Source organism: Trematomus bernacchii, unplaced genomic scaffold (assembly GCF_902827165.1).
Source record: "Trematomus bernacchii unplaced genomic scaffold, fTreBer1.1, whole genome shotgun sequence".
Taxonomy (NCBI): Eukaryota; Metazoa; Chordata; class Actinopteri; order Perciformes; family Nototheniidae; genus Trematomus; species Trematomus bernacchii.
Window position 1 is genome coordinate 179032 of NW_022987703.1, and position 25188 is coordinate 204219.

The 25188-nt window shown below is 42.5% G+C and overlaps 1 protein-coding gene across 1 annotated transcript; it reads left to right on the plus strand.

The window, feature by feature from the left end:
• Positions 1-302: 302 nt before the first annotated feature.
• On the plus strand, positions 303-6862 carry LOC117490111 (zinc finger protein 135-like). Its single transcript, XM_034139696.1, has 2 exons — positions 303-750; positions 5402-6862. The coding sequence occupies exons 1-2, from the start codon at positions 564-566 to the stop codon at positions 6460-6462; spliced, it is 1248 nt and encodes a 415-aa protein (XP_033995587.1). The 5' UTR covers positions 303-563; the 3' UTR covers positions 6463-6862.
• The last annotated feature ends 18326 nt before the right edge of the window (positions 6863-25188 follow it).

Below are 25188 nucleotides of genomic sequence, written 5' to 3' on the forward strand. Positions count from 1 at the left end.
AGCTAACATGCTAACGGAGAGCCTGAAACACAACTTCCGGTGCTGGCCTTCACAATAAAACCCACGGTTTTCTCTCTTCACCTTTCTCTTCTTACAAATATTATATTACAGGAAGAGGGGGAATACTTATAATATAGATAAAGGTGTTTCAGGAGAAATAAACCGGGTTCTCTCCGCAGCTCCATGTCTGTGTATCTTAAAGGTTTAGGTATTGTCTAAGGGGAAATCATAGCCGCTTTTATTTTGAAGTCCCTGCACCGGAAGTGATGGTCCCGCTCTTTCTAACTTGGAACCAGATCGCATCTCGTCGGTTCTCTCTCTTCATCCATGGTTCTCTCTCTTCATCCATGGTTCTCTCTCTACATCCATGGTTCTCTCTCGGTGTTCCTGAGGAAGTCTGTGTGAGCAGCTGATCCATCGTCTGTGTGTCTGGATGAACCTCTGACTTTGTGCTCTTTCTTCTGAAGCCTTTAGCTCGGACTCTAGAAGCTAGCTTAGCATGCTAGCTGGTAACACGCTAGCAACACAGAGTGAGAGAAACAGGAAGTGGTGATTTAGTAAACATGAGTGTTGTGCTGCTCTCGTTGGTGAAGCAGCGACTCACTGCGGCTGCTGAAGACATCTTTGTTCTGTTTGAAAGAACGATAGCAGAGTACGAGGAGGAACTGTCTCGTTCAAAACAGGAGAACGAGAGACACCGGAAACTACTGGACGCTGTTTTACAGCCTCAGCTTCAGATCCACAGAGCAGGTCTGTCCCCTTTTTAAAGCTGTAATCTGTAACCACTATTTCCGTAAAAAAGCCTCGAACCTCGTGCGTCAATACATTTTATTACAGAGGGCGTTGTTACCGTTTAACTGGTGACGCGGGGGAACTCGTGACGTTCTATAAAATACATATGAGTGATTCTATAATTTATGGTGCATTTCACATCAACAAAACAGTACAAAGAAAGTGTTCTTTCTCAATAGAACAATCAGTGGTTCAAGTTAGTATATTCCTCAGTGTAACATATCCACTGGTTGCAAAGCTTAAACATTTTTTTATTTTATTTGATATAAATGTAATAACTGTTACTACAGTTATTACAGTACTGGGTAACTTAGTTGACAGGTAACCTAGTTGACAATTTCCCTATTTTGACCCATCATTTCAATGGTAGGCCTTGCCTGGATGACCACATGTCATTTTCTTGAACAGGTTAACATCACATTTGAACATATAATTGAATTAAAATCATTAAACAATTGTAAACCATAACAATGTACGTAACATTGTTGATTGTCAATGAGTATATTAATTGACCATGTGCTATTATACATAAAATATTGTAAAAAATTAGAGGACAATCACCACAGTGTGTTCAAAATGTCTGCCAAAGAGGAACATGGCATCATGTGATGCTGGTGACATGGTATTGGGACAAACCATTTTTGAGTTAAAGGGGGAAGTTCTGTTAGTAACATAGTTGACAGAACTTTTGCGGACATTCATATATTAAGATATTTAAATTATTTAAAGGAGGAAATCAATTAAAAATATGTTATTATTCTTTAGTATTTAGACTTTTGAAATAAATGAATACTTTTTTTTATTTACTTTAATGGTTTTTATTCATTATTTTGAAACCAAGACACCCTCAACTGAAAAACGGACAGAGCAAAAACTGACAATTTAAGAACATCATGACACATTTCAAGGTAAATAAAGCATAGGATGCACATAATGTTTGTGTGATATTATAACATGCTTTCCAATAATAGGCAAAATATGATATTTTTGAAGAAAATAGTTGGAATAATTATAATTATCATCAATGGACATCAATGGACATGGAATGTACCCTAAATTGTAGAATCACTCACATACACATTTCGATCGCTTCTTCTGTCGTTTACATTAATCTTTTGGTATATTTGGCTGGATAGGAACACTTTGATGCACATTCAGTACCAGTGAGGTTGTGGTTGCGATGCCGATATCCGGACGCGTACAGCGAGGACTACAAAATGACAATGAGGTGACTGGGGATGTCTGTTCAAACCATTGCACGCTTGAATAAATCATTTAAACCAGTTATTGTTGCCAGACTTATTACTGAATATCGTTCTTAATGTGATACCAAGTCCATCTGAGACCCGTGTACACCTTCAGACAGCCTCCAAGTGAAGCACACGTTGTTTACTCACAGTTTGAAAGCAGCGTGGAGAAGTCTTCAGCTGAGCTGTGATCCGCCCAGTTTAACTTGTGATACGACTTCTGTTCTGTGGCTATCAACCAGCAATCATGTTTAATATTAAAGACTACACACATGTATCCCTTATCAAAACGGTATCCTGCACTTTGCAGCACTTATCCAGATAAGATGTGACTGTTTACTCGTTTTGCAAAGATAGCAGCAGAAATGTCATTCTGCATGTGTAGGGATATTTAGACTGTAAAATGCTGCTTGGTCATTCATTTTGGTCTCCGCAAACAATATTATGAATCCTCTATTCAAACATATAATTCAGTGTCCATCGACATGAAAATAACTAAAAAGTTCATGCTGGACTCAAACCCGAGTCCCAACAGCAAAAATCACTCTAGACCTGCGCGTTGTGAGTGAGCCACGAATCATTACGACATATTTGTTCATCATAGCTGAATTTTTACACATTAACATTGTTAAAAGATTCAGAAAAATGCAAGCCAACCATCATTTATAATGCGAGCGAATGTATGTACACTTAAGCCATATAATATACATATTATAGTAGGCATTTGCTTTGAAATAGCCTACTGACTGAGGTCTGTATCAAGTCTCATTAAGACCCACCGAGATCAGATATCCTAGTTGATCAGCCTGCGAGCCCACATGTTGTGATAAGTGGTCATTTGACATATAAATGTATTCCAGTGCACACATTAAGTTATATCATATCAAATATGCTAATCAGGCCATGTGTTTCATTATGTAGTATAATCATCACCGACAGATGGAAAGACAACAATAACAAGGAATTCATATTAATATTACCAAGTTACACAGAAATAGATACAACATATAACACAAAATAACACAAAGATAAAAGCATAAACGTTAAGATAGAAACGAAAACATGTTCACAGCAGAGTAAACATTATGAATATATGTGTTTCTAGTTCTCAACGTATGTGAGTATCCTCGTCTTTCGGTTTGTGTCGCTGTATCGATGCATAACGAAAGTTAACCAAGTAAACAGTCACATCTCATCTGGATAAGTGCTGCAAAGTGCAGAATACCGTTTTGATAAGGGATACATGTGTGTAGTCTTTAATATTAAACATGATCGCTGGTTGATAGCCACAGAACAGAAGTCGTATCACAAGTTATCCTGGGCGGATCACAGCTCAGCTGAAGACTTCTCCACGCTGCTTTCAAACTGTGAGTAAACAACGTGTGCTTCACTTGGAGGCTGTCTGAAGGTGTACACGGGTCTCAGATGGACTTGGTATCACATTAAGAACGATATTCAGCAATAAGTCTGGCAACAATAGCTGGTTTAAATTATTTATTCAAGCGTGCAATGTTTTGAACAGACATCCCCAGTCACCTCATGTGTCTTTTTATAGTCCTCGCTGTACGTGTCCGGATATCGGCATCGCAACCACAACCTCACACACTGGTACTGAATGTGCATCAAAGTGTTCCTATCCAGCCAAATATACCAAAAGATTAATGTAAACGACAGAAGAAGCGATCGAAATGTGTATATGTATTTTATAGAACGTCACGAGTTCCCCCGCGTCACCAGTTAAACGGTAACAGCGTTGCCCGTACATTTATGATTGGTTGAGACTAGTTTGGGAGGACCGTGGTTTAGACTTTGGTGCACAGACTGACTCCTCGATTCCACCGGGGTTGCGGTCGAATAGTCCAAAAATCAGCTCCTAAGTTCTAACCCTATCGTCTATTCCTTGACCTCTGAGTGAAACGTCACGGGGTTAAGGGATAGTGGATAGGAGAATTCAAAAGGACTTAGGAGAAGAGACTGCGGTACTTTAGAGAATCCGACTGCACTTTCACTATCCGACGTGTTTATGATGTGCCAGCGGACGTCATGAATGTGCGTCTGCTGCTGTGGGGAAACTATGGAAACTACAGTTTTCTATACAGCGGACTACAACATGGATGTTTAATAAGAACGAGGGACTACTGTAAACTCATCTAGAGACTCTGCACCGTGCTCTGATGCTGTTATGCTTTATGAACGGGGACAACAGAGAAACATATTCTTCATGACCAAAGTTGGAATTGAAATAAAAAAGGAAAGTGAAACTTATGCTCGTCACTCTCTCCCTCCGGTCCACATTAATACAAATGATCCCAATACGTATGATTGTATGAAAAGATCTTCAAATCAATACAAATGTATTTATTATAAACGTTAGTCCTTAACATCTATCACTGTGTATATCACCATTCAAACATCTTTTAAAAGTTGAACAAACCCCAAAAGTCAGCACACTCAGCACCACACACACACACACACACACACACACACACACACACACACACACACACACACACACACACACACACACACACACACACACACACACACACACACACACACACACACACACACACACTTTGTATTGTATGAGAGAGGTTCCAGGTTGTTGTTTAATATTCATGAGAATATTTGTCATTGTTCAAATGATATTAAACAAACATATAAAGCATATTTGTCCACTCATATGTTGATAAGAGTATTAAAAACTTGAAAAATATCCCTCTAAGGTACATTTAGAACAGATAGAAAATGTGCGATTAATTTGCGGTTAACTATGGACATCATGCGCCGAAACTCGGTTCTCATCTGGAACCCTAGTCTTATGTAATATTCAATGCTTTGTTTTGTCTTTTCATTAGCTGTAAGCTGCAATCATCAAGATTAAAACGCTGGAAATAATCACTTTGTGTGTGATGAATCTATGTGATGTATAAGTTTAAACTTTATAAATTGAATTACTGATATAAACTCACTTTTCCATGATATTCAATTTATTGAGATGCACCTGTATGAGTCCAAGTACAGGTTTAGCAAGGCGGTGAGAGATGCTAAACGACTACTCTGAGAAACTCCAACACCAGTTCTCAGCTAACGACTCTGCAGACAGGTCACAAACTGTAAGGCTAAGGCCTCACACTCCGTGAACGGCCGACGCCTTGCTAAGCGGCAGTGAAACTACGTTTTAGACCAGCTACCGTACTAACTCACCTGTTGTCCTGAAACTCTCCAGGGCATCTGGAAAAAAGGTGTAATTGACAGACAATCGAGCCAACAGAAACACACAGTGGGCGGAACTTCGTGGTTAGATTTTAAATTCTAATACTCTAGAGTTTCTCTGAATATGTGTTTCCTGTTTCCTGCAGACGTCCAGCAGCTGGTGGTGGTTAAAGAAGAGGTTCCCCCTGAGCAGCAGGAGTGGAGCTCCAGTCTGGACCAGGAGGACCCAGAGCCCCCCCCACACATTAAAGAGGAGCAGGAGGAACTCTGGATCAGTCAGGAGGGAGAGCAGCTTCAAGGGCTGGAGGAGGCTGATATCACCAAGTCCACATTCACTCCTGTCCCTGTGAAGAGTGAGGATGATGAAGAGAAACCTCAGTCCTCTCAGCTTCATCAAAGACAAACTGAACACATGAAAACAGAAGCTGATGGAGAGGACTGTGGAGGACCAGAACCAGCCAGGAACTCAGATCCAGAGAGACATTTACAACCAGAGACTGAGGACAACCCTGGAGACTCTTCTGAACCTGACACTGAAGGCAGTGCTGATTGGAAGGAGACCAGAGAACCAGGTTCAAACTCTCAGAGAAATAAACAAGACCATGTCAGTGATTCAAGACGTAGTGCAGGAGAGAAAACATTCAGCTGCTCAGTCTGTAAGAAATCTTTTACACAGAGTGGAACTTTAAATAGACACATGAGAATCCACACAGGAGAGAAAACATTCAGCTGCTCAGTCTGTGAGAAATCTTTTGCAGAGAGAGGTTTACAGAGACACATGAGAATCCACACAGGAGAGAAACCATTCAGTTGCTCAGTCTGTGAGAAATATTTTACACAGAGTGGAGATTTAAATAGACACATGAGAATCCACACTGGAGAGAAACCATTCAGCTGCAGTGTTTGTGACAAAATATTCACCTGGAGTCATCAGGTCAAAAGCCATAAGTGTGTTAGTCGTCAGTCCTCACCGCTTCATCAAACTCAAACTGAGGAGAACAGAGAGGCAGAGCCTCCAGCCAGCAGCTCAGCTGAACACATGGAAACAGAAGCTGATGGAGAGGACTGTGGAGGACCAGAACCAGCCAGGAACTCAGATCCAGAGAGACATTTACAACCAGAGACTGAGGACAACCCTGGAGACTCTTCTGAACCTGACATTTTCCAAGTCAAATCTGCATGTGCAACAAAAAAAGAGGGCAATTAATTAGTCCTACGACAATTCAGATGAGAAAAATCTGTCTGACTGTATAAACTCTGTTTGACAATATTCATACATGACTTCATATATACTCCATCTTTATCAACAGAAGTTTTGAATATGTTTAATGTTTTTGTCATACTACTTTTCTGATTTATACTATAACCACTGACTGATTCATCTGCAGAGTAGTTTCTCTAATAATCTGTTTGGTTAATGAAATGTTGTGACTTGAAACTTCCATTGGGATGTGTTTGATAGTTCCTGTTGAGTTATCAGTCTGTTCTGGTCTAAAAGAAGAACCAATGACTTATTGATATAGAGAATATGTACGATGTTTCCAGTGTGATTCTGTTCTGTTTATATCATCAAACTAAACTAAAATAATAAAAGCCTTTGAAACAGACTCACATTCCTGCATATTGTTTGTGTTTACAGATTACAATCAGCTCATTTAGAGTTCAATCAATGTTTATTTATATAGCCCAATATCACAAAGGTTACATTTGTCTCAGTGGACTTCACAGTTTGTACAGAATATCAGTGACAATACGACCCCCTCTGTCCTTAGACCCTCACATCGTACAAGGAAACACTTCCGGAGAAACCCCACAATAATTATTTAACAAGATTTTTGAAGCCTTGCTGAAGAAACAAATAATTATTTTCAAGCATCCGTTTGTAACTTTTTAGGAATCTGACTATCTTTTAGAATTGCATCAAATGCTATAGCCACTTCTAAGATACGTTTTTTTTTAAATGTTTTTCTCTCATCCTGCTATATTCCTTCCAGGGACACACAAAACACTGAAACACTGAAACACTGCAACAGTTTGTTAAAATGTAAAAAACACTTTTTTTATTTGCAGAATTTCATATTTACAATTTATTGTTTTCACCCCATAGGAATCAATAATACATGTATACTGATTGCAACATCCCCCGGATCTTCTCCAGCACAGAATCCCCCAGATGAAGGGAAATATTATAATGGAGTTTTTGCACTTCGGCCAAAGTATTCATGTGTATGCTGTTTTTGACACAAAGATGCATTACATCTACAAACAGAGCATACAATGCGAGCACATGATACACTTTTGGTGTTTGTTTCATTTCTTCGGTAATGTTACAGAATGTTTCGGAAAATGAAGATTCCAGTACCACTTTAAATGTTTCGTTTATAATCGTTTCCCAATGACCCGGAATAGTACTGCCAGAATGAACGATATCCAAAATGTCTTCTAGTTTACAAACTTCAGCCGTTCTGTTTACACGGGGATCACTATTCATTCTGTTTTCAATCGTCATCAACAACACACTTATTAAACAGGTATTGACTGCATTCTGATAGATAAATACAGATTGTTTTCCATAGTAGTTACCCATTTTTTTTATTTTACTTTAAAGAAAAGTCAAAGTATCGAAAAAAAAAAAAAAAAATCCTGGCTTCTGTTACGAACTCAGACACTTAGGATGTAGGACCCAATTGCACGACCCGGGAGACAGAGGTAAAGTATTAGTAAGATACTTTATTTTCCAAAATACAGCAATGAACAACAAAAAAGGTAACTATCAAATCTCTAACCGAGATGACAAAAATAGAGGAACAAAATGAAAGCGCTCACGTAGTGAGGAATCAAACTTTACAAGAGTACAAAGAGCATAGACCTGACCATAGCAAGAGACAATACGAACTGACAAAGAACACTTGGGAGACAGGGGAATATAAGCACAGGGTAACTAGACACAGGTGGGACCAATCCGGGGCGGGGCTGACATTGATGAGCACAGGAGACACAGGTGAAAATAATCAGGAAGCCTGGAATGAGAGAAAGCAAACGTAAATAACATGCATCTCTCTAGCATTTCTGTCGGTGCACAACAGTACCCCCCCCTCTAGGGCCAACTCCTGATGGCCCAGGCTGATTGTAAAAATCGTGGATAAGCGTCTTGTCTACGATAAATGACGCAGCTACCCAGCTTCTAGCCTCAGGACCGTAACCCTTCCAGTCTACCAGGAATTGCTTCCCCCTCCCCCTATTACGGACCTCCAGTAGCTTACAGACCTTGTAAACCTCACCCCCTTCAAAGAACTCGGGCGGTGGAGGGGGCTTGGAGGCGGGAACAAGTGTGCTCTCGCACACCGGCTTGATTTTACTGACGTGAAACGTCGGATGTACTCTCATAGTTCTGGGGAGTTGCAAGCGTACAGACACCGGGTTGATGACTCTGGACACCGGGAAAGGACCCACAAATCTCGGAGCCAGTTTCTTTGAGGCGACATGGAGTGGTAAGTCCTTAGTGGAAAGCCAAACATTTTGGCCTGGTCTGTAGGAGGGAGCGACCCTGCGATGGACGTCTGCAACAGCCTTCATCCGAGCTGAACTTCGGAGAAGAGCCTGGCGAGCACCAGCCCAAACTCGTCGACAACGTCTGATCATGGCATGAGCCGATGGAACCCTCACCTCTTCCTCGTTGTTAGGGAAAAATGGAGGCTGGAAACCATTGACACAATGGAATGGAGAGAGACCTGTGGCTGCCGTAGGAAGAGTATTGTGGGCAAACTCGACCCATGTGAGGTGGTCACTCCAGGTAGTCTGGTTCCGGGAGACGAGACAACGTAGCGTAGTCTCTAGTTCAGACGCTCCGACTGTCCATTTGACTGAGGATGATATCCTGATGACAAGCTGACGGTGGCACCTATGAGTCGACAAAACTCCTTCCAGAAAACGGAAATGAATTGTGGACCCCTGTCGGAAACAATGTCATCAGGGAATCCATGGATCCTGAATATGTGATTCATCATGACCTCTGCGGTGACTTTGGCAGAGGGAAGCTTGGTCAATGGGATGAAGTGAGCCATCTTTGAAAATCGATCCACCACTGTTAGGACCGTAGTCTTGCCTCTGGATGAAGGAAATCCTGTCACAAAATCCATTGAAATGTGTGACCAAGGACGTTGGGGAATCGGCAGGGGCTGGAGCAAGCCTATCTTGACTTGTGATGAGGTCTTATTACACGCACACACCGGACAAGCCGCTACGTACTCTGCCACATCTTTCTTCATGTCTGGCCACCAGAAACGTTGTTGTATCCTGAACATTGTCCTTGTTACCCCCGGATGGCACGAAAGCACAGATGAGTGAGCCCAGTGGATGACCTTGGAGTGAAGAGCCTCAGGAACAAACAGCAGATTGTTGGGACACTCGCTAGGTGCTGGATTCTTGACATTCGCCTTTTTTACGTCCGACTCCACTTGCCAGGAAAAGGCTCCGATCACACGGTTAAGTGGAAGGATGGTCTTGGGCTCTACCGCAAGTGGTTCCGGATCATAAAGACGAGACAAAGCATCGGGTTTTTGATTCTGAGACCCGGGACGAAAAGAGAGGGTGAAATTGAACCTACTAAAGAATAGTGTCCACCTGGCCTGACGGGAGTTGAGACGCTTAGCCTTTCTTATATATTCCAGATTCTTGTGATCTGTCCAGACTAAAAACGGCTGCTCTGCACCCTCTAACCAGTGTCTCCATTCCTCGAGGGCAGCTTTTACAGCTAACAGTTCCTTGTTCCCCACGTCGTAATTCCGCTCTGCCGTTGTCAGTTTCCGCGACAGGTAAGCACATGGATGCATCTTGTTGTCTTCTGCAGAACGTTGAGACAGTACTCCTCCAATTCCCTCATTGGAAGCATCAACCTCGACCATAAACTGGCGCTGGGGATCTGGAATGGTGAGTATGGGGGCTGATGTGAATCTCTCTCTGAGACGTTGGAAAGCGAAGTCCGCCTGGGGAGTCCACTTGAAAGGAACCTTAGGAGAAGTCAGAACATGTAGAGGGGCAGCAACAGAACTGAAATTCCTAATAAACTTCCTATAGAAGTTAGCAAACCCTAGAAACTGTTGGACCTTCTTCCTGGAGTCTGGTGTAGGCCACTGGGATACTGCACTGATTTTAGCCGGATCCATTTGCATATGATTAGGTGAGATTATGTATCCTAAGAAGGATACCTCTTTTGTGTGGAACTCACACTTCTCTGCCTTGACATATAACTGATTCTCTAGCAGTTTCTGCAAAACCTGACGGACATGGTTAACATGAGACTTAGTGTCTGGGGAGAAAATCAGAATATCATCCAGATACACAAACACTGAAATATTCAAAAATTCCCGTAAAACCTCATTCACAAGAGCTTGAAACACAGCCGGTGCATTGCATAGTCCAAAGGGCATTACTAGATACTCATAGTGACCACTCTGAGTGTTGAATCCTGTCTTCCACTCATCCCCTTTTCTTATTCTAACCAAGTGATATGCATTTCTTAAATCTAACTTGGTGAATATTTTGGCAGTTTGAAGTAGTTCAAAGGCAGATGTCATGAGTGGCAGAGGATAGCGGTTCTTCACCGTAATGTCATTTAGTGGACTGTAGTCTATGCAAGGTCTCAGAGACCCGTCTTTCTTTCCCACAAAGAAAAATCCCGCTCCGGCTGGAGAAGATGAAGGACGGATAATTCCTGATTTGAGTGAAGAGGAAATGTATTCGTCCATTGCTGCTCTCTCAGGTCTCGAAATCGAATAAAGTTTCCCCTTGGGAATGGGGGCTCCCGGTAAGAGATCAATGGGACAGTCAAAATCTCGGTGAGGAGGTAGCGACATGGCTTTGGATTTGTTAAAGGCTTCCTTTAAATCATGGTAACAGGAAGGTACCTTCTGTAGATCAGGATAGTCGGGGTGATCTATAATGATTTTACGAGAGTCTGTTGGTGCATTAACAGGTTGTGAAAGTTTACACCTGCCCATACAATCCTCTCCCCATTCCTTAATTTTCCCTGAACGCCAGTCAATGTGAGGATTGTGGATCTTTAGCCATGGAAACCCCAAAATAATCGGGTGCTGAGCCGACTCAAAAATATGGAATTGCATGCTCTCGGTATGGTCCTTATTCACAGTAATCTGAATGGGCTCAGTGCAATGGGTGACTGTGAACAACAAGCGGCCGTCTAAGGCAGGGGTTCCCAACCCCCGGTCCGCGGACCGGTACCGGGCCGTAGAGGTGTTACTGCCGGGCCGCGAAATAGCTGTGAGTTTATCGTAATATTTGCAGAATTATAAATATATAAAAATATTTTATCATAATATTTTTTCAAAAAGTGTTTAATTTTCGCACCTATGCCACCAGTCATATTATTTCATCCAGTAGCTAGTTAATCTTTCACCAGAAAACCGTTGAAAATGGCTTTTATGATGAGGGATTCGGCGGCTCAGCCTTATAAGGTCTCCTCTCGTGCGCACGAGCTTGTTACCGGTGCGCCAAGTAGGAAGAGGAGCGCACAGGAGACAACCGTTTGATTGCAGACTGTTATGTTTATGTGGGGAAATGGTGGTGCATACATTATTTGAGATATATTTCAAACTCGGACTTCATTTTAAGGACATGTCGGCCAGGGGTGTAGAGCTATTTGTTTAAGCACCGGATTGGCAAAACAGAAGAGTAAACCAGTCTGCCTTGATCTATGAATTAATGTCCGGGACTCTCACGATCTGCTGCTTTATAGAAGGAAACCCTCCTTCACTTCTTAAAACGGCTGCAGCATCCGGAGGCAGCGGGACGTATACTCCGCTTCTGAGAAGTGCAGCACCAGTATGACTGTGTTTAACTTCATCAGAACAGCTTAAGAGTGACTGCAGGCTGCTACGTGTTAACCACACACACCTATACACACACACATCTACACACATCGAACTGCCCGATTACTCCCCCTTTTATTAGTTTTATGAAGGAGATGTCCAGTCAGTCACCAAGGCGCATGATGTGTGTGTGTATGTGCTCTGCTCAGCTCAGCTCTGTGTGTTCGGTGTGTTTGTGTCTGTCCGACACCGGCATTTGTTTTCAAATGTTTATGAACAGTAATTTACACACATATGGCTAACTCCATATATGCGGCTGTTCCCAAAATAAATTAGTTTAATCTTAATCTCGATGTAGTGCTAATGCTGTCGGAGTGCACCGGAACGAACGACACTATCATAATATCTTCTGAAAACAAATGCCAGTGTTCATAATGCGGCTTCTCCTCGTTTTCCCAGCATTCACTGGATTATCCGTAAATCATACAAACAAAACCAAAACGTTAATTGATCTGTTTTCCCGTTTTGGTTTAAAAACTGAATAACGTCGGTTTTTTGGTTTTCCGAAAAACCAAAAAATGACACCGGTTCTTTTTTAAACTTTGTTAATATGTTTTGGATGCATATTGTTCTAGTATTTGTTCAGGCTGTTACATACAATTAGCCTCTGTTGCTACCTGCTGGTGGTGAGTAAATATTAAAATCAGTTAAAATTGACAACCGGTCCGCGATTTTTTTTTAATGTATCTGCCGGTCCTTGGCACAATAAAGGTTGGGAACCCCTGTTCTAGAATACCCTGGAACCGAGGGGAACTCTGAAAGAATACGCCCATTGGCTACAAATCAATATATGATTGGTTGATCAAACTGTCAATCCAAATGTACGCTCTCATTCAGTGCAACGGCCAGGGCATTCTATCAAGGATATAGAATACCTTGGTTGAAGGATATTCTACACAGAGACCCAGAACAAGATCTGATTGGTTGCTTTCTTTTCTAACACAAAACCACTGAAATGCGTAGTGCAAGGACCGAGAAGGACAAACAAATCAACGTAACACGTAATATTACAGATCAACAACACAGATACGATTATCATTTATTCATTTTATATACATTTTATTACATTTTATTCAAGCGGCAAACTCTGGGGCAGAGCCGGGAGGCCAATAAGGAAGTGCCACAAACTGCAGTTCATCTATTGGCCGATAGGCGATGACTGCAGAAAGGATGAATTTCCATATACCCCCATGTTAAAATGCCCAACTTTACAGCAGAAATAAACATGTTTCTGCCCCTGGATGCAATACAAATTATTCGGGATATAGTTAGATTCCACCTTAATGATTATTAATTGTTGAGTGAATTGTTTTATAACGCAACCCTTTTATTTATATTAGGTCTTAAAGTTTTTGCATAAATTAGGGCGTGGTCACTTTGATGGACAGGTACGTGCCTCACTGTCAGCTAACAGCAACTTGTCCACTCTTCTAGGCTACAACGTTAGCTAGTTGTAGTTACTGTACTTGACCCTTTCGTGGTGATTGTGCCTTTTAGGGAATGTTGTTACAAATACCAGACAATTAAAATGTCGTGCTGTGCGGTTCAATGTACTAACAGAACTTCCAAGATGTCTACTCTCAGCTTTTTTCGTTGAGTAAAATGATAATATTATACATGTTAACAGGTGTTTGTGTGCTTGTTAGCTTAGCTTGTTATATAGCTTATTAGCCAGCTAAGGATGTAACCCTATATATATATATATATATATATACACTCCAATTTAAATATTTTTTATTCGTAAATAATATGTTCAAAATAAAATAGTCCCTCCGTTGCCTTCTGCACGAAACATAGTGCGAGGTGGTTGCTATGCAACAACACTAACAGCTAGCGAACATATTAGACAGAGAGCGTTGATCCATTATTTGGCTATTTATTTACATTCATTTGTATTTTGCCGTTTATTGTGCAGCCACTGAAAACCTGTCCAGCATCAGTAGCATGGCTAACGAGCAGGGGCGTTTCCTGGACCTGGAAAATATGTTTTCCCCTCCTCTTGCACTCTACACCCACACACCACACTCTGGACTGGAAAAACAGAACTTTACAACTTTACTTTCACACATCCCTATCCCCTGAACTACACTCTTAAACTGAGTGACAAAGGACAAGAAAGACGTATTCCTCCCCCACACTCACTCGCAGTCAATCCACATGATTTAAACAATCGTAGGCTCAAATAATGAATTGATGTTTTGTGAGTTAATTTGTCTTATTTGTTTGTGTTTTTGTATCTATTGGATTTAATTTATCCAGATGAATGGTCTGTGACACGAGTTGTTTGTTTAATGTACTGATTATTATTTGGGGTTAAAAATACAGACATTTTATGTTGAAAGTGAATTGGTTGATTTATAATTTTTCCTTTGTAAACTTCAGTAGCTAGGTCAGCGGGCTATCCCTCTGTTTCTGCGTGTTTAAGCATATCGTTTTTTTGACAGCTGGCTATAGTAAATATTCCTCTGTCTGGCGCCCAAATTACATTTATTCGTTCAGGGATAACACTTACGCTACTTTTGGTGAATTTAGGAGAAACCTACAGACGCAAATAGACTAACTTTAGTAAAATAAACACTTAAATGTGTATTTTGTACGTTTTCCTTCCAAAAGCCTGAAAGAAAACATGTTATGGAATCAAAATAGCACAAAATCTCAAAATTGACCAGTGCCTGAAAAACGATGTTTTTGCCTGCCGTGTCTCGCCTTAATGAGTGAGACACACCGGAGTTGAGGATCTGTGGGGTTTGTATGTCGATGTATGGGAAACACTGTTATTTGTATTACTATTATTAATAATAACGTGTGCAGAGACAATTTTCAGGGGCGGACTAGTCATCTGTAGAATGTCCCCGCAGCGAGGCTCCCCACGTTGGCAATTCACTAGCACCACCTGGTGGGGGGTCGCCAGTCTCTGGCACTGTTATTTTGGAAGTCGCAGGCTATAGCAGGGAACCCCCACAAATAGAATCAAATTATGTGGGAAACACTGGTACCTATGATATACTCTCATTATATCACGGCTAAGAACCAATCAGATTGCTTGATTTGACTTATCAGTTTTATAATAGATAAATAATCTGTTTTGGTGATGGTGGTAGTGTGAGGAGTCCATATGAGATGAGAACCGATAAGAAAATGCCGGGTACCGGGTACCCATACAAAATACACAATTTTGGTTCTGCTTAACGGTTCCTAAACGCGGTAGACCCTGTATTCCACCGGGTCCTGTCTGCGCCGGACTTCAGAGTAGGGCTGTGCAATTAATCGTATTTTAATCGCAATTACGATTTTGGCCTGCCACAATTACGAAAACAACATAATCGAAAACAACTATTATTTAGCTTTGCTTGGTTGTGACACTGCAACATATTTGATCTAATTCATTTGTATTTATCATATTTATATATGTTTAGTAGCTTGTGGAAGTGCGCTCCAAAATATTTGTTGATCTTGTTTATTGGTATTTATTATTTTGATATTATTTATTTAAATGTGTCATTTATTTAATTTATTTTTGTATTGGTTTTTCAGTTGAATTATACGTTCAGGGTAATCAACAGTTAAAAAGATACTGTTCAAATTATTATTTGTTTTAAATTTCAATAAATGGATGTTTTCAAAGTCAATGAATAATCGTATTTAATAATCTTGATATCAATTATTGACCAAAATAATCGTGATTATGATTTTTGCCATAATCGAGCAGCCCTACTTCAGAGACATGTTTTGTATAGATCTATACAAAACATGTCTCTGAAGTGTTTTAAAAATGTCTATATAGACATTTTTAAAACATCATCATCATTTGTTAATAAGATTAATACATGTTGTTCTTTTTCTCTTGTTTCTCTGTGATTAGGACAATTCTGGAGAACTGGATCTGCTGAGGAAGGAGCTGCCATCCACACAGGACCCCCCATGGTGCTGGAGAAATCTAAACAGCATCAGGGACATCATCCTCCCAAACCTCTGCTTCCTGCCGTCCAGCTGAACAGCAGCTCAGGAAGCTTCAGAGAGAAACGGTGTGTTTAACAGAGACTGAAGCACACGGAGAAACGGTGTGTTTAACAGAGACTGAAGCACGCGGAGAAACGGTGTGTTTGACAGAGACTGAAGCACACGGAGAAACGGTGCGTTTGACAGAGACTGAAGCACACGGAGAAACGGTGCGTTTAACAGACTGAAGCGCACGGAGAAACGGTGCGTTTGACAGAGACTGAAGCGCACGGAGAAACGGTGCGTTTGACAGAGACTGAAGCGCACGGAGAAACGGTGCGTTTGACAGAGACTGAAGCGCACGGAGAAACGGTGCGTTTGACAGAGACTGAAGCACACGGAGAAACGGTGCGTTTAACAGACTGAAGCGCACGGAGAAACGGTGCGTTTAACAGAGACTGAAGCACACGGAGAAACGGTGTGTTTAACAGACTGAAGCACACGGAGAAACAGTGCGTTTAACAGAGACTGAAGCACACGGAGAAACGGTGTGTTTAACAGAGACTGAAGCACACGGAGAAACGGTGCGTTTAACAGAGACTGAAGCACACGGAGAAACGGTGTGTTTAACAGGAAGTGGTGATTTAGTAAACATGAGTGTTGTGCTGCTCTCGTTGGTGAAGCAGCGACTCACTGCGGCTGCTGAAGACATCTTTGTTCTGTTTGAAAGAACGATAGCAGAGTACGAGGAGGAACTGTCTCGTTCAAAACAGGAGAACGAGAGACACCGGAAACTACTGGACGCTGTTTTACAGCCTCAGCTTCAGATCCACAGAGCAGGTCTGTTCCCTTTTTACTATCTCTCTATATATTCACTCTCTTTATTCACTCTCTCTTTTTGACCAAATGTTATTAAAAACATTTTTGATGGTTCAACTTTGATAACTTCTGGTTCACATATTTCCACATATGGTATTTCCACAGCTTTTGTCTGCTATTCTTACTAAAAATGTACACAGTCACATCTGACTGAAGATTGGCACAAAAAGAAAAATAGGTCCAAACTAATACAGGGTTTTTACCTTCTCTCGTTACAACATTATAATCATACTAAACATATCATGCTGGGGTGCTTTTCTAATCTAAAACCTTAATTCATAGTTCACCCATTAAAGAATTCCAACACATTTAAAGAATGGTAGGGGTAAGAATTCCAATACATTTAAAGAATGGTAGGTATAAAAGATCCCGTTCACAACTCTCATCTAAACCATTCCCTCAGCATTCAATACACAGAGATTTACGCAATAGTTACCAAGTTTGAGAGAACCTTACCGAGAGCAAAAACCCAGCTCTCCAGGGAGAGAGCGTTACCGAGAGAGAGCATACCAGGGGAACCCCCTCCTCTCTCTCCCTCTCTCCAAAAAGCAAATTCCTCCCCATCTGCCAGTGTCTTTATGCTCGAAAACAGGATAGAAAAACCTAAAAACACCTCTTCCATACCCATATTTGTGGAAACTGGGCATGGCCTCTAATGCAGGGGTTCCCAACCTTTATTGTGCCAAGGACCGGAAGATACATTAAAAAAAAAATCGCGGACCGGTTGTCAATTTTAACTGATTTTAATATTTACTCACCACCAGCAGGTAGCAACAGAGGCTAATTGTATGTAACAGCCTGAACAAATACTAGAACAATATGCATCCAAAACATATTAACAAAGTTTAAAAAAGAACCGGTGTCATTTTTTGGTTTTTCGGAAAACCAAAAAACCTACGTTATTCAGTTTTTAAACCAAAACGGGAAAACAGATAAATTAACGTTTTGGTTTTGTTTGTATGATTTACGGATAATCCAGTGAATGCTGGGAAAACGAGGAGAAGCCGCATTATGAACACTGGCATTTGTTTTCAGATGATATTATGATAGTGTCGTTCGTTCCGGTGCACTCCGACAGCATTAGCACTACATCGAGATTAAGATTAAACTAATTTATTTTGGGAACAGCCGCATATATGGAGTTAGCCATATGTGTGTAAATTACTGTTCATAAACATTTGAAAACAAATGCCGGTGTCGGACAGACACAAACACACCGAACACACAGAGCTGAGCTGAGCAGAGCACATACACACACACACATCATGCGCCTTGGTGACTGACTGGACATCTCCTTCATAAAACTAATAAAAGATGGAGTAATCGGGCAGTTCGATGTCTGTAGAGGTGTGTGTAGACTGAGGTGTGTGTAGAGATGTGTGTGGTTAACACGTAGCAGCCTGCAGTCACTCTTAAGCTGTTCTGATGAAGTTAAACACAGTCATACTGGTGCTGCACTTCTCAGAAGCGGAGTATACGTGCCGCTGCCTCCTGATGCTGCAGCCGTTTTAAGAAGTGAAGGAGGGTTTCCTTCTATAAAGCAGCTGCGGGCAGCAGATCGTGAGAGTCCCGGACATTAATTCATCGATCAAGGCAGACTGGTTTACTCTCCTGTTTTACCAATCCGCTTAAACAAATAGCTCTACACCCCTGGCCGACATGTCCTTAAAATGAAGTCCGAGTTTGAAATATATCTCAAATAATGTATGCACCACCATTTCCCCACATAAACATAACAGTCTGCAATCAAACGGTTGTCTCCTGTGCGCTCCTCTTCCTACTTGGCGCACCGGTATCATGCTCGTGCGCACGAGAGGAGACCTTATAAGGCTGAGCCGCCGAATCCCTCGGAACATCATAAAAGCCATTTTCAACGGTTTTCTGTTGAAAGATTAACTAGCTACTGGATGAAATAATATGACTGGTGGCATAGGTGCGAAAATATTATGATAAAATATTTTTATATATTTATAATTCTGCAAATATTACGATAAACTCACAGCTATTTCGCGGCCCGGCAGTAACACCTCTGCGGCCCGGTACCGGTCCGCGGACCGGGGGTTGGGAACCCCTGCTCTAATGTACAGAACTGGACATGACCAGACATATTCTATGGCTCTGGCATAAGACACACCTTCCCATGTTTGTGTAAAAAGGACATGACACCTACTCTGCAGGACTTGCAAAATATTATTCTCGGCTATGACATAACCACCTTTTTGGGCCTCAATGTATTTCTCCTTAAGTCAGGAGCCCCCCTCCCTGTGTACTGCTGTGAGGGGAGAGAGAAGAAACTGTCTCAATGACAAATATTCATGAGAATATTTGTCATTGTTCAAATGATAATAAACAAACATATAAAGCATATTTTTATATGTATATACATATATATACATATATATATACGTATATATATATGTGTATATATATATATACACATATACACATATACGTATATATATATGTGTGTATATATATATATGTATATATACACATATATATTGTGTGTGTGTGTGTGTGTGGTGTGTGTGTGTGTGGTGTGTGTGTGTGTGTGTGTGTGTGTGTGTGTGTGTGTGTGTGTGTGTGTGTGTGTGTGTGTGTGTGTGTGTGTGTGTGTGCGCGCGTGTGTGTGTGCGCGCAGCTCAAGGCATATATGCTCGAACGGGAGCTGCCTGGACGCTGCAGTGTGCTGAAGTCAAGTGCTCGGCGCAGTTGTCGGCGAAATGTCCCTCCTCTGTTTTCATTGAAACAGCTCCTTATATCCGTTAGCGCAGCTAGCTAGCACCAGATGCTAACAACAACAACACGTAAGGTGTGCCTCGCTCATGCCTCACATACACACACCCTCCCGGTCCTCCCGATGGCCAGTCCGGGCCTGCCGGTGAGCGTGGAAGTGTGGTCTGCCGCAAGCGGACGGCAGGAGCGGGGCTGTCAGCATCAGCTTGTAGATTGTATTTTAAACTCGATGCGCTCTGAAACTACGGGGCGGCCGAGGACAAAAAATACACATGCGTTAATCGCGTTAAAATAAATAGTGGCGTTAACGCGTTATTAACTTGACAGCCCTAATATATATATATATATATATATATAGCAATAGAATCGAAGGGGGAGTCCCCCACACACACTCATTGTTCATAATTCATAATGAAGTGCTTTGAGCGGTTAGTCAAATTATTCATCACCTCCTCCCTCCCTGAATCTCTGGACCCCCTGCAGTTTGCCTACAGAGCAAACAGGTCCACAGACGACGCCATAGCCCTCACCCTCCACACTGCCCTCTCACACCTGGACCCGAAGAACAGGAACACATATGTGAGAATGCTGTTCATTGACTACAGTTCAGCATTCAACACCATTGTGCCCTCCAAGCTGGCCATCAAGCTCAGAGACCTCGGGCTCAACAGCGCCCTCTGTGACTGGATCCTGAACTTCCTGACGGGCAGACCCCAGGCAGTGCGGGTGGGAAACATCACATCCTCCACCCTGATTCTTAACACCGGTGCCCCTCAAGGCTGCGTGCTCAGCCCTCTCCTCTACTCCCTGTTCACCCACGACTGCGTGGCCACACACAGCTCCAACACCATCGTGAAGTTTGCTGATGACACGACCGTCATCGGCCAGATCACAGACGATGACGAGACGGCGTACAGAGAGGAGGTCGAAAACCTGACATCTTGGTGCCAGGAGAACAACCTCCATCTCAACATCAGCAAAACAAAGGAGCTGATTGTGGACTACAGGAAGCAGCAGGGAGAGGGACACGCCCCCATCGCCATCAATGGGACTACGGTGGAGAGAGTCAAAAGCTTCAGGTTCCTTGGGGTCCACATCACTGAGGACCTGACATGGTCTCTTCACACCACCACCATCACCAAGAAAGCTCGACAGCGGCTCTTCTTCCTCCGCAGGCTGAGGAGGTTCAAAATGGATTCCAGGATACTCTGCAACTTCTACAGGTGCACGATAGAGAGTATCCTCACTGGCAGCATGACGGCCTGGTACGGCAGCTGCACCGACCTCGATCGTAAGGCTTTACAGAGGGTGGTGAAAACTGCACAGCACATCACCAGGACGGAGCTGCCATCCATGGAGGACCTTTACTCCCAGCGGCTCAGGAAGAAATCACTACGGATTATCAAAGACCCCCATCACCCCAGCCACAAACTGTTCTTTCTGTTGCCGTCTGGCAGACGTTACCGCAGCATCCTGGCAAGGACAAGAAGATTCGGAGACAGTTTCTTCCCGCGGGCAGTGAGACTGTTAAAAAAATTGAACTGTTGAAACAACTTCAAACATTCAACTGCTACTCAGTAGTATGTATCTAATACCTAATATATATATATCATTCCAATAACTTGTATATAGACTCGTACTGCACTATTCCACATCATAACTTTATTTCATTTTTATAACTATTATTATTTTTGTATTGCTCTTGCTCTTATTGTTATTATGTTATGTTATTATGTTGCATTGTTGGAGAAGCCTGTGACATAAGATTTTCAACTGCATAATTACTCTGTAGCTATGTCAGATTGACAATAAAGAACCTTGAACCTTGAACCTTGTGAAAAGAAAAAGTGGGGGCTTCGCGCATGCAGTTTTGCATTAGAGTGCAGTGCTTGCCTCGACGGGGAGGGGTTGCTCAATGCAATCCCTCCCCGAGGCAAGCGTTTGCTCCCGCTGCTTTAATTCAATGCAATCCCTCCCCGTCGAGGCAAGCACTGTAATTCTCTCCAGTTAGTCCACCAGCAGATGACAAACACCCACCTCTCCGCCTCTTCCAAGGAACGAGGGGACCGTGCGGCAGAGTTTCAGTTTCAGTTTCTTTCGCCGGTCAAGATGTCCGTTAAAGTTTAAATCTTCTCGACAAAATTAGAAAAGTGCCGGTCAAAGGTCTTCTTTGTTATTTATTGAGCTTTAAAACAAATGAATAACAACTCTATATAATAAAACACGGAGGACGGAGATCTCTTTTTCTCCCCCTCTTCTGACAGCCCAGCAGCTGATCAGAGCACGTCTCCCCTCTCCTGCAGGGGGGCGTGGTCAGCAGAATCAGACCCGTAGACAGCAAACAGCACATAGAGCGAAATGAGGCATGGCTAAAAAGCATGATCTGTTTGGTATTTTGAAAACAGAAACGTATAAATATACCTTATATAGGTATGGCCCTACAATATATCATTTAAATATAGCATGATGGGTCCACTTTAAGTAAAGTGTATAGTATTTGTCACATGTAAATATTGTTAATTGGTTATAGTAGTTTTAAAATATTTTTTTTTAAATAGCTGTCATAACAATCCTATTTGTATTTTATTTTGTTTTGCTAAGATGTTTGTTTCTGTGTCTTTGTATGCACCACATATATACTGAAGCAAATTCCTCGTATGTGTAAACCTACTTGGTAAATATAACCGATTCTGATTCTGATGAATATGTGTTTCCTGTTTCCTGCAGACGTCCAGCAGCTGGTGGTGGTTAAAGAAGAGGTTCCCCCTGAGCAGCAGGAGTGGAGCTCCAGTCTGGACCAGGAGGACCCAGAGCCCCCCCCACACATTAAAGAGGAACAGGAGGAACTCTGGAGCAGTCAGGAGGGAGAGCAGCTTCAAGGGCTGGAGGAGGCTGATATCACCAAGTCCACATTCACTCCTGTCCCTGTGAAGAGTGAAGATGATGAAGAGAAACCTCAGTCCTCTCAGCTTCATCAAAGACAAACTGAACACCTGGAAACAGAAGCTGATGGAGAGGACTGTGGAGGACCAGAACCAGCCAGGAACTCAGATCCAGAGAGACATTTACAACCAGAGACTGAGGACAACCCTGGAGACTCTTCTGAAGACACTGAAGACAGTAATGATTGTTAGGTTTAAACTCTTTGGGTAAGTCCCAGTAAGTTTTTATTTTCAACCACTGAGACTTTATTCAGAATTATTTGCAATGTTTTTTCTTTAAATAAAGCATTTGATCATTGAATGCATCATGGGCCTCTCTTTGTTCCCGTGTCCACATGAAACTATGATGACTAGATGTTGGTGCTTTCTTCAGTTCAAACTGCAGACCAAAGACAGGAGATGTTTGAACTCACTTTGACCCGTAGACATCTGAGAGCTGTGAGCTTTGAACAATAACACAAACCACTTCATCACAAACATTTTTATTGATTCAAACATAAGATGTTGTGTAAAATGAGGCCGGAGGTCCTCACAGAGGACGCTTCATTTCTTCACCAGGTCTCACGGGACTTCACGTTCTTCAGTCTGCAAAATGAACAACAATGGAGGTCCAATAAGCAGAGATGAGTTTAACACAAGGACATGTATTAGCAGGTTACTCCACACACTCACATTCACAGTGAATCATATTGGTTTGGAAAGATCATTGGTTTTAAAATGAAATGATACAAAAATTCAAGATAAAGAATTAATAATATGAAACATAAATAAACATACATTTCAAAATAATTGGTTTTAAAATAAATAAAAACAATAAAAACTGAAAAATATGAACAATTGTTTAATTAATAGACAAATATAAATAAGAATAATTCAACATTAAAATGTGACTCAATTGTAAGACCAAAAAAAGACCAGTAAATAAAAACATTCAATTAAAAAATAATTGGTTCTGAAATAAAAATAGTAAAAAATATGATTGTTATATAATCAACAACAACTTCCTGTCAACAGCGTGAACTCGCCTTCAAAATAAAAGCATGCCAAATTACACTTAAGACATACAACTGCAACGAAAGTAACAAACACAATGCAGCCACACACTTTAGCTTCTGAGGCAGCTCGTATGGCGTTCACGATCAATCATCTGACTGGGAAAGCCCGACTGTGGGGCACAGCTGAATGGGAGCAGCAGACACCCGCCTGCTCTTCTTTCCCCTTCTTTTCCGCGGAGCTGCGCAAGGTGTTTGGACCCGTGTCTTTGGGTCCAGACGCTGCAGGAGGACTACTGAGCCTGAGCCAGGGTAATGGATCTGTGGTGGATTATGCGATTGGGTTTCGCACCAGGGGCCGCCTCAGCAACTGGAATTCTGCAGCCCAGTGTGACCCCTATCTGCGTGGCTTGGCGGCTTACATTAAAGACGAGCTGGTGTCTTTTGATCTGCCCAACTCACTGGATGGGCTGATTGAGCTGACTTCCCGCATGGATCGGCGCATCCAGACACGGAGACGGGAGCGACGGTCGGAGGGAGTTCAACATGCCTGGGCGCCCCGACATCCGGGTTTGACTGGGACTCCTCCCCTCACTCCAGAGCCGCAACCAGGGGGTGATGAGCCCATGCAGGTGGGTCGCACCAGCCTCACCTTGGAGGAACGTGAACATCGCAGACGAGGTAACCTATGTCTCTACTGCGGCCGGCCATTTTGTTTCTCGCTGCCCAGTAAAAGGCAAGGCTAAGCAGTAATGGGGAACATACTGGTGAGCCAAACCCCTGGATTTGTTCCCGCTCAGAGACCATTGAGCCACGCCAGGTTGCTATTACCGGATAGCTCTCAGGCCCTTGCAGTCTTTATTGACTCTGGTTCGGACGCAAGTATTATGGACAAAGAGCTTATGCTGCAATTGGGAATAGACCGGGCTCCCTTATCTCGCCCAGTTCCAGCCAGCGCCTTAGACGGTCACCTGCTTGGGACAGTGACTCATCAGACTGTACCCGTTCACATGCTCCTCTCCGGAAACTATTCCGTTTCATGTTCTCCGGTCTCCACATATCCCGCTTATCCTGGGTTACCCATGGCTCCGCCGCCACAACCCTAACATTGACTGGGAGACGGGAGCCATTTTGGGGTGGAGCCCCTCTTGTCATCAGATCTGTCTGAAACAGGCTGCCGCGCCTCAGCGTTCGGTGAACCCCAGCCGAGTTCCGGATGTTACAGGGGTCCCACCGGAATATCTGGACTTCATGGAAGTATTCAGCAAGACGAGGGCTACTTCCCTACCACCACACCGGCCTTACGACTGTGCCATCGACCTGCATCCCGGCACCAGCCCTCCCAGGGATCGATTGTACTCCCTGTCTGCTCCGGAAAGAGTTTCCATGGAGACTTATATCAATAACTCTCTGGTGGCTGGGATTATTCGTCATTGGGGCCACGGTCAGTCTGTCATCCGGTTTCCATCCTCAATCCAACGGTCAGACGAAAGGAAGAACCAGGAGATGGAGACGGCTTTACGCTGTATAGTCTCCAAGCACCCAGCGGCCTGGGCTA

Bases quoted from the DNA above. Each gene is read 5' to 3' on its own strand.
- LOC117490111 (XM_034139696.1), top strand. From the start codon at position 564: ATGAGTGTTGTGCTGCTCTCGTTGGTGAAGCAGCGACTCACTGCGGCT. The intron at 751-5,401 runs GTCTGTCCCCTT...TGTTTCCTGCAG, and splicing joins GCTTCAGATCCACAGAGCAG to ACGTCCAGCAGCTGGTGGTG.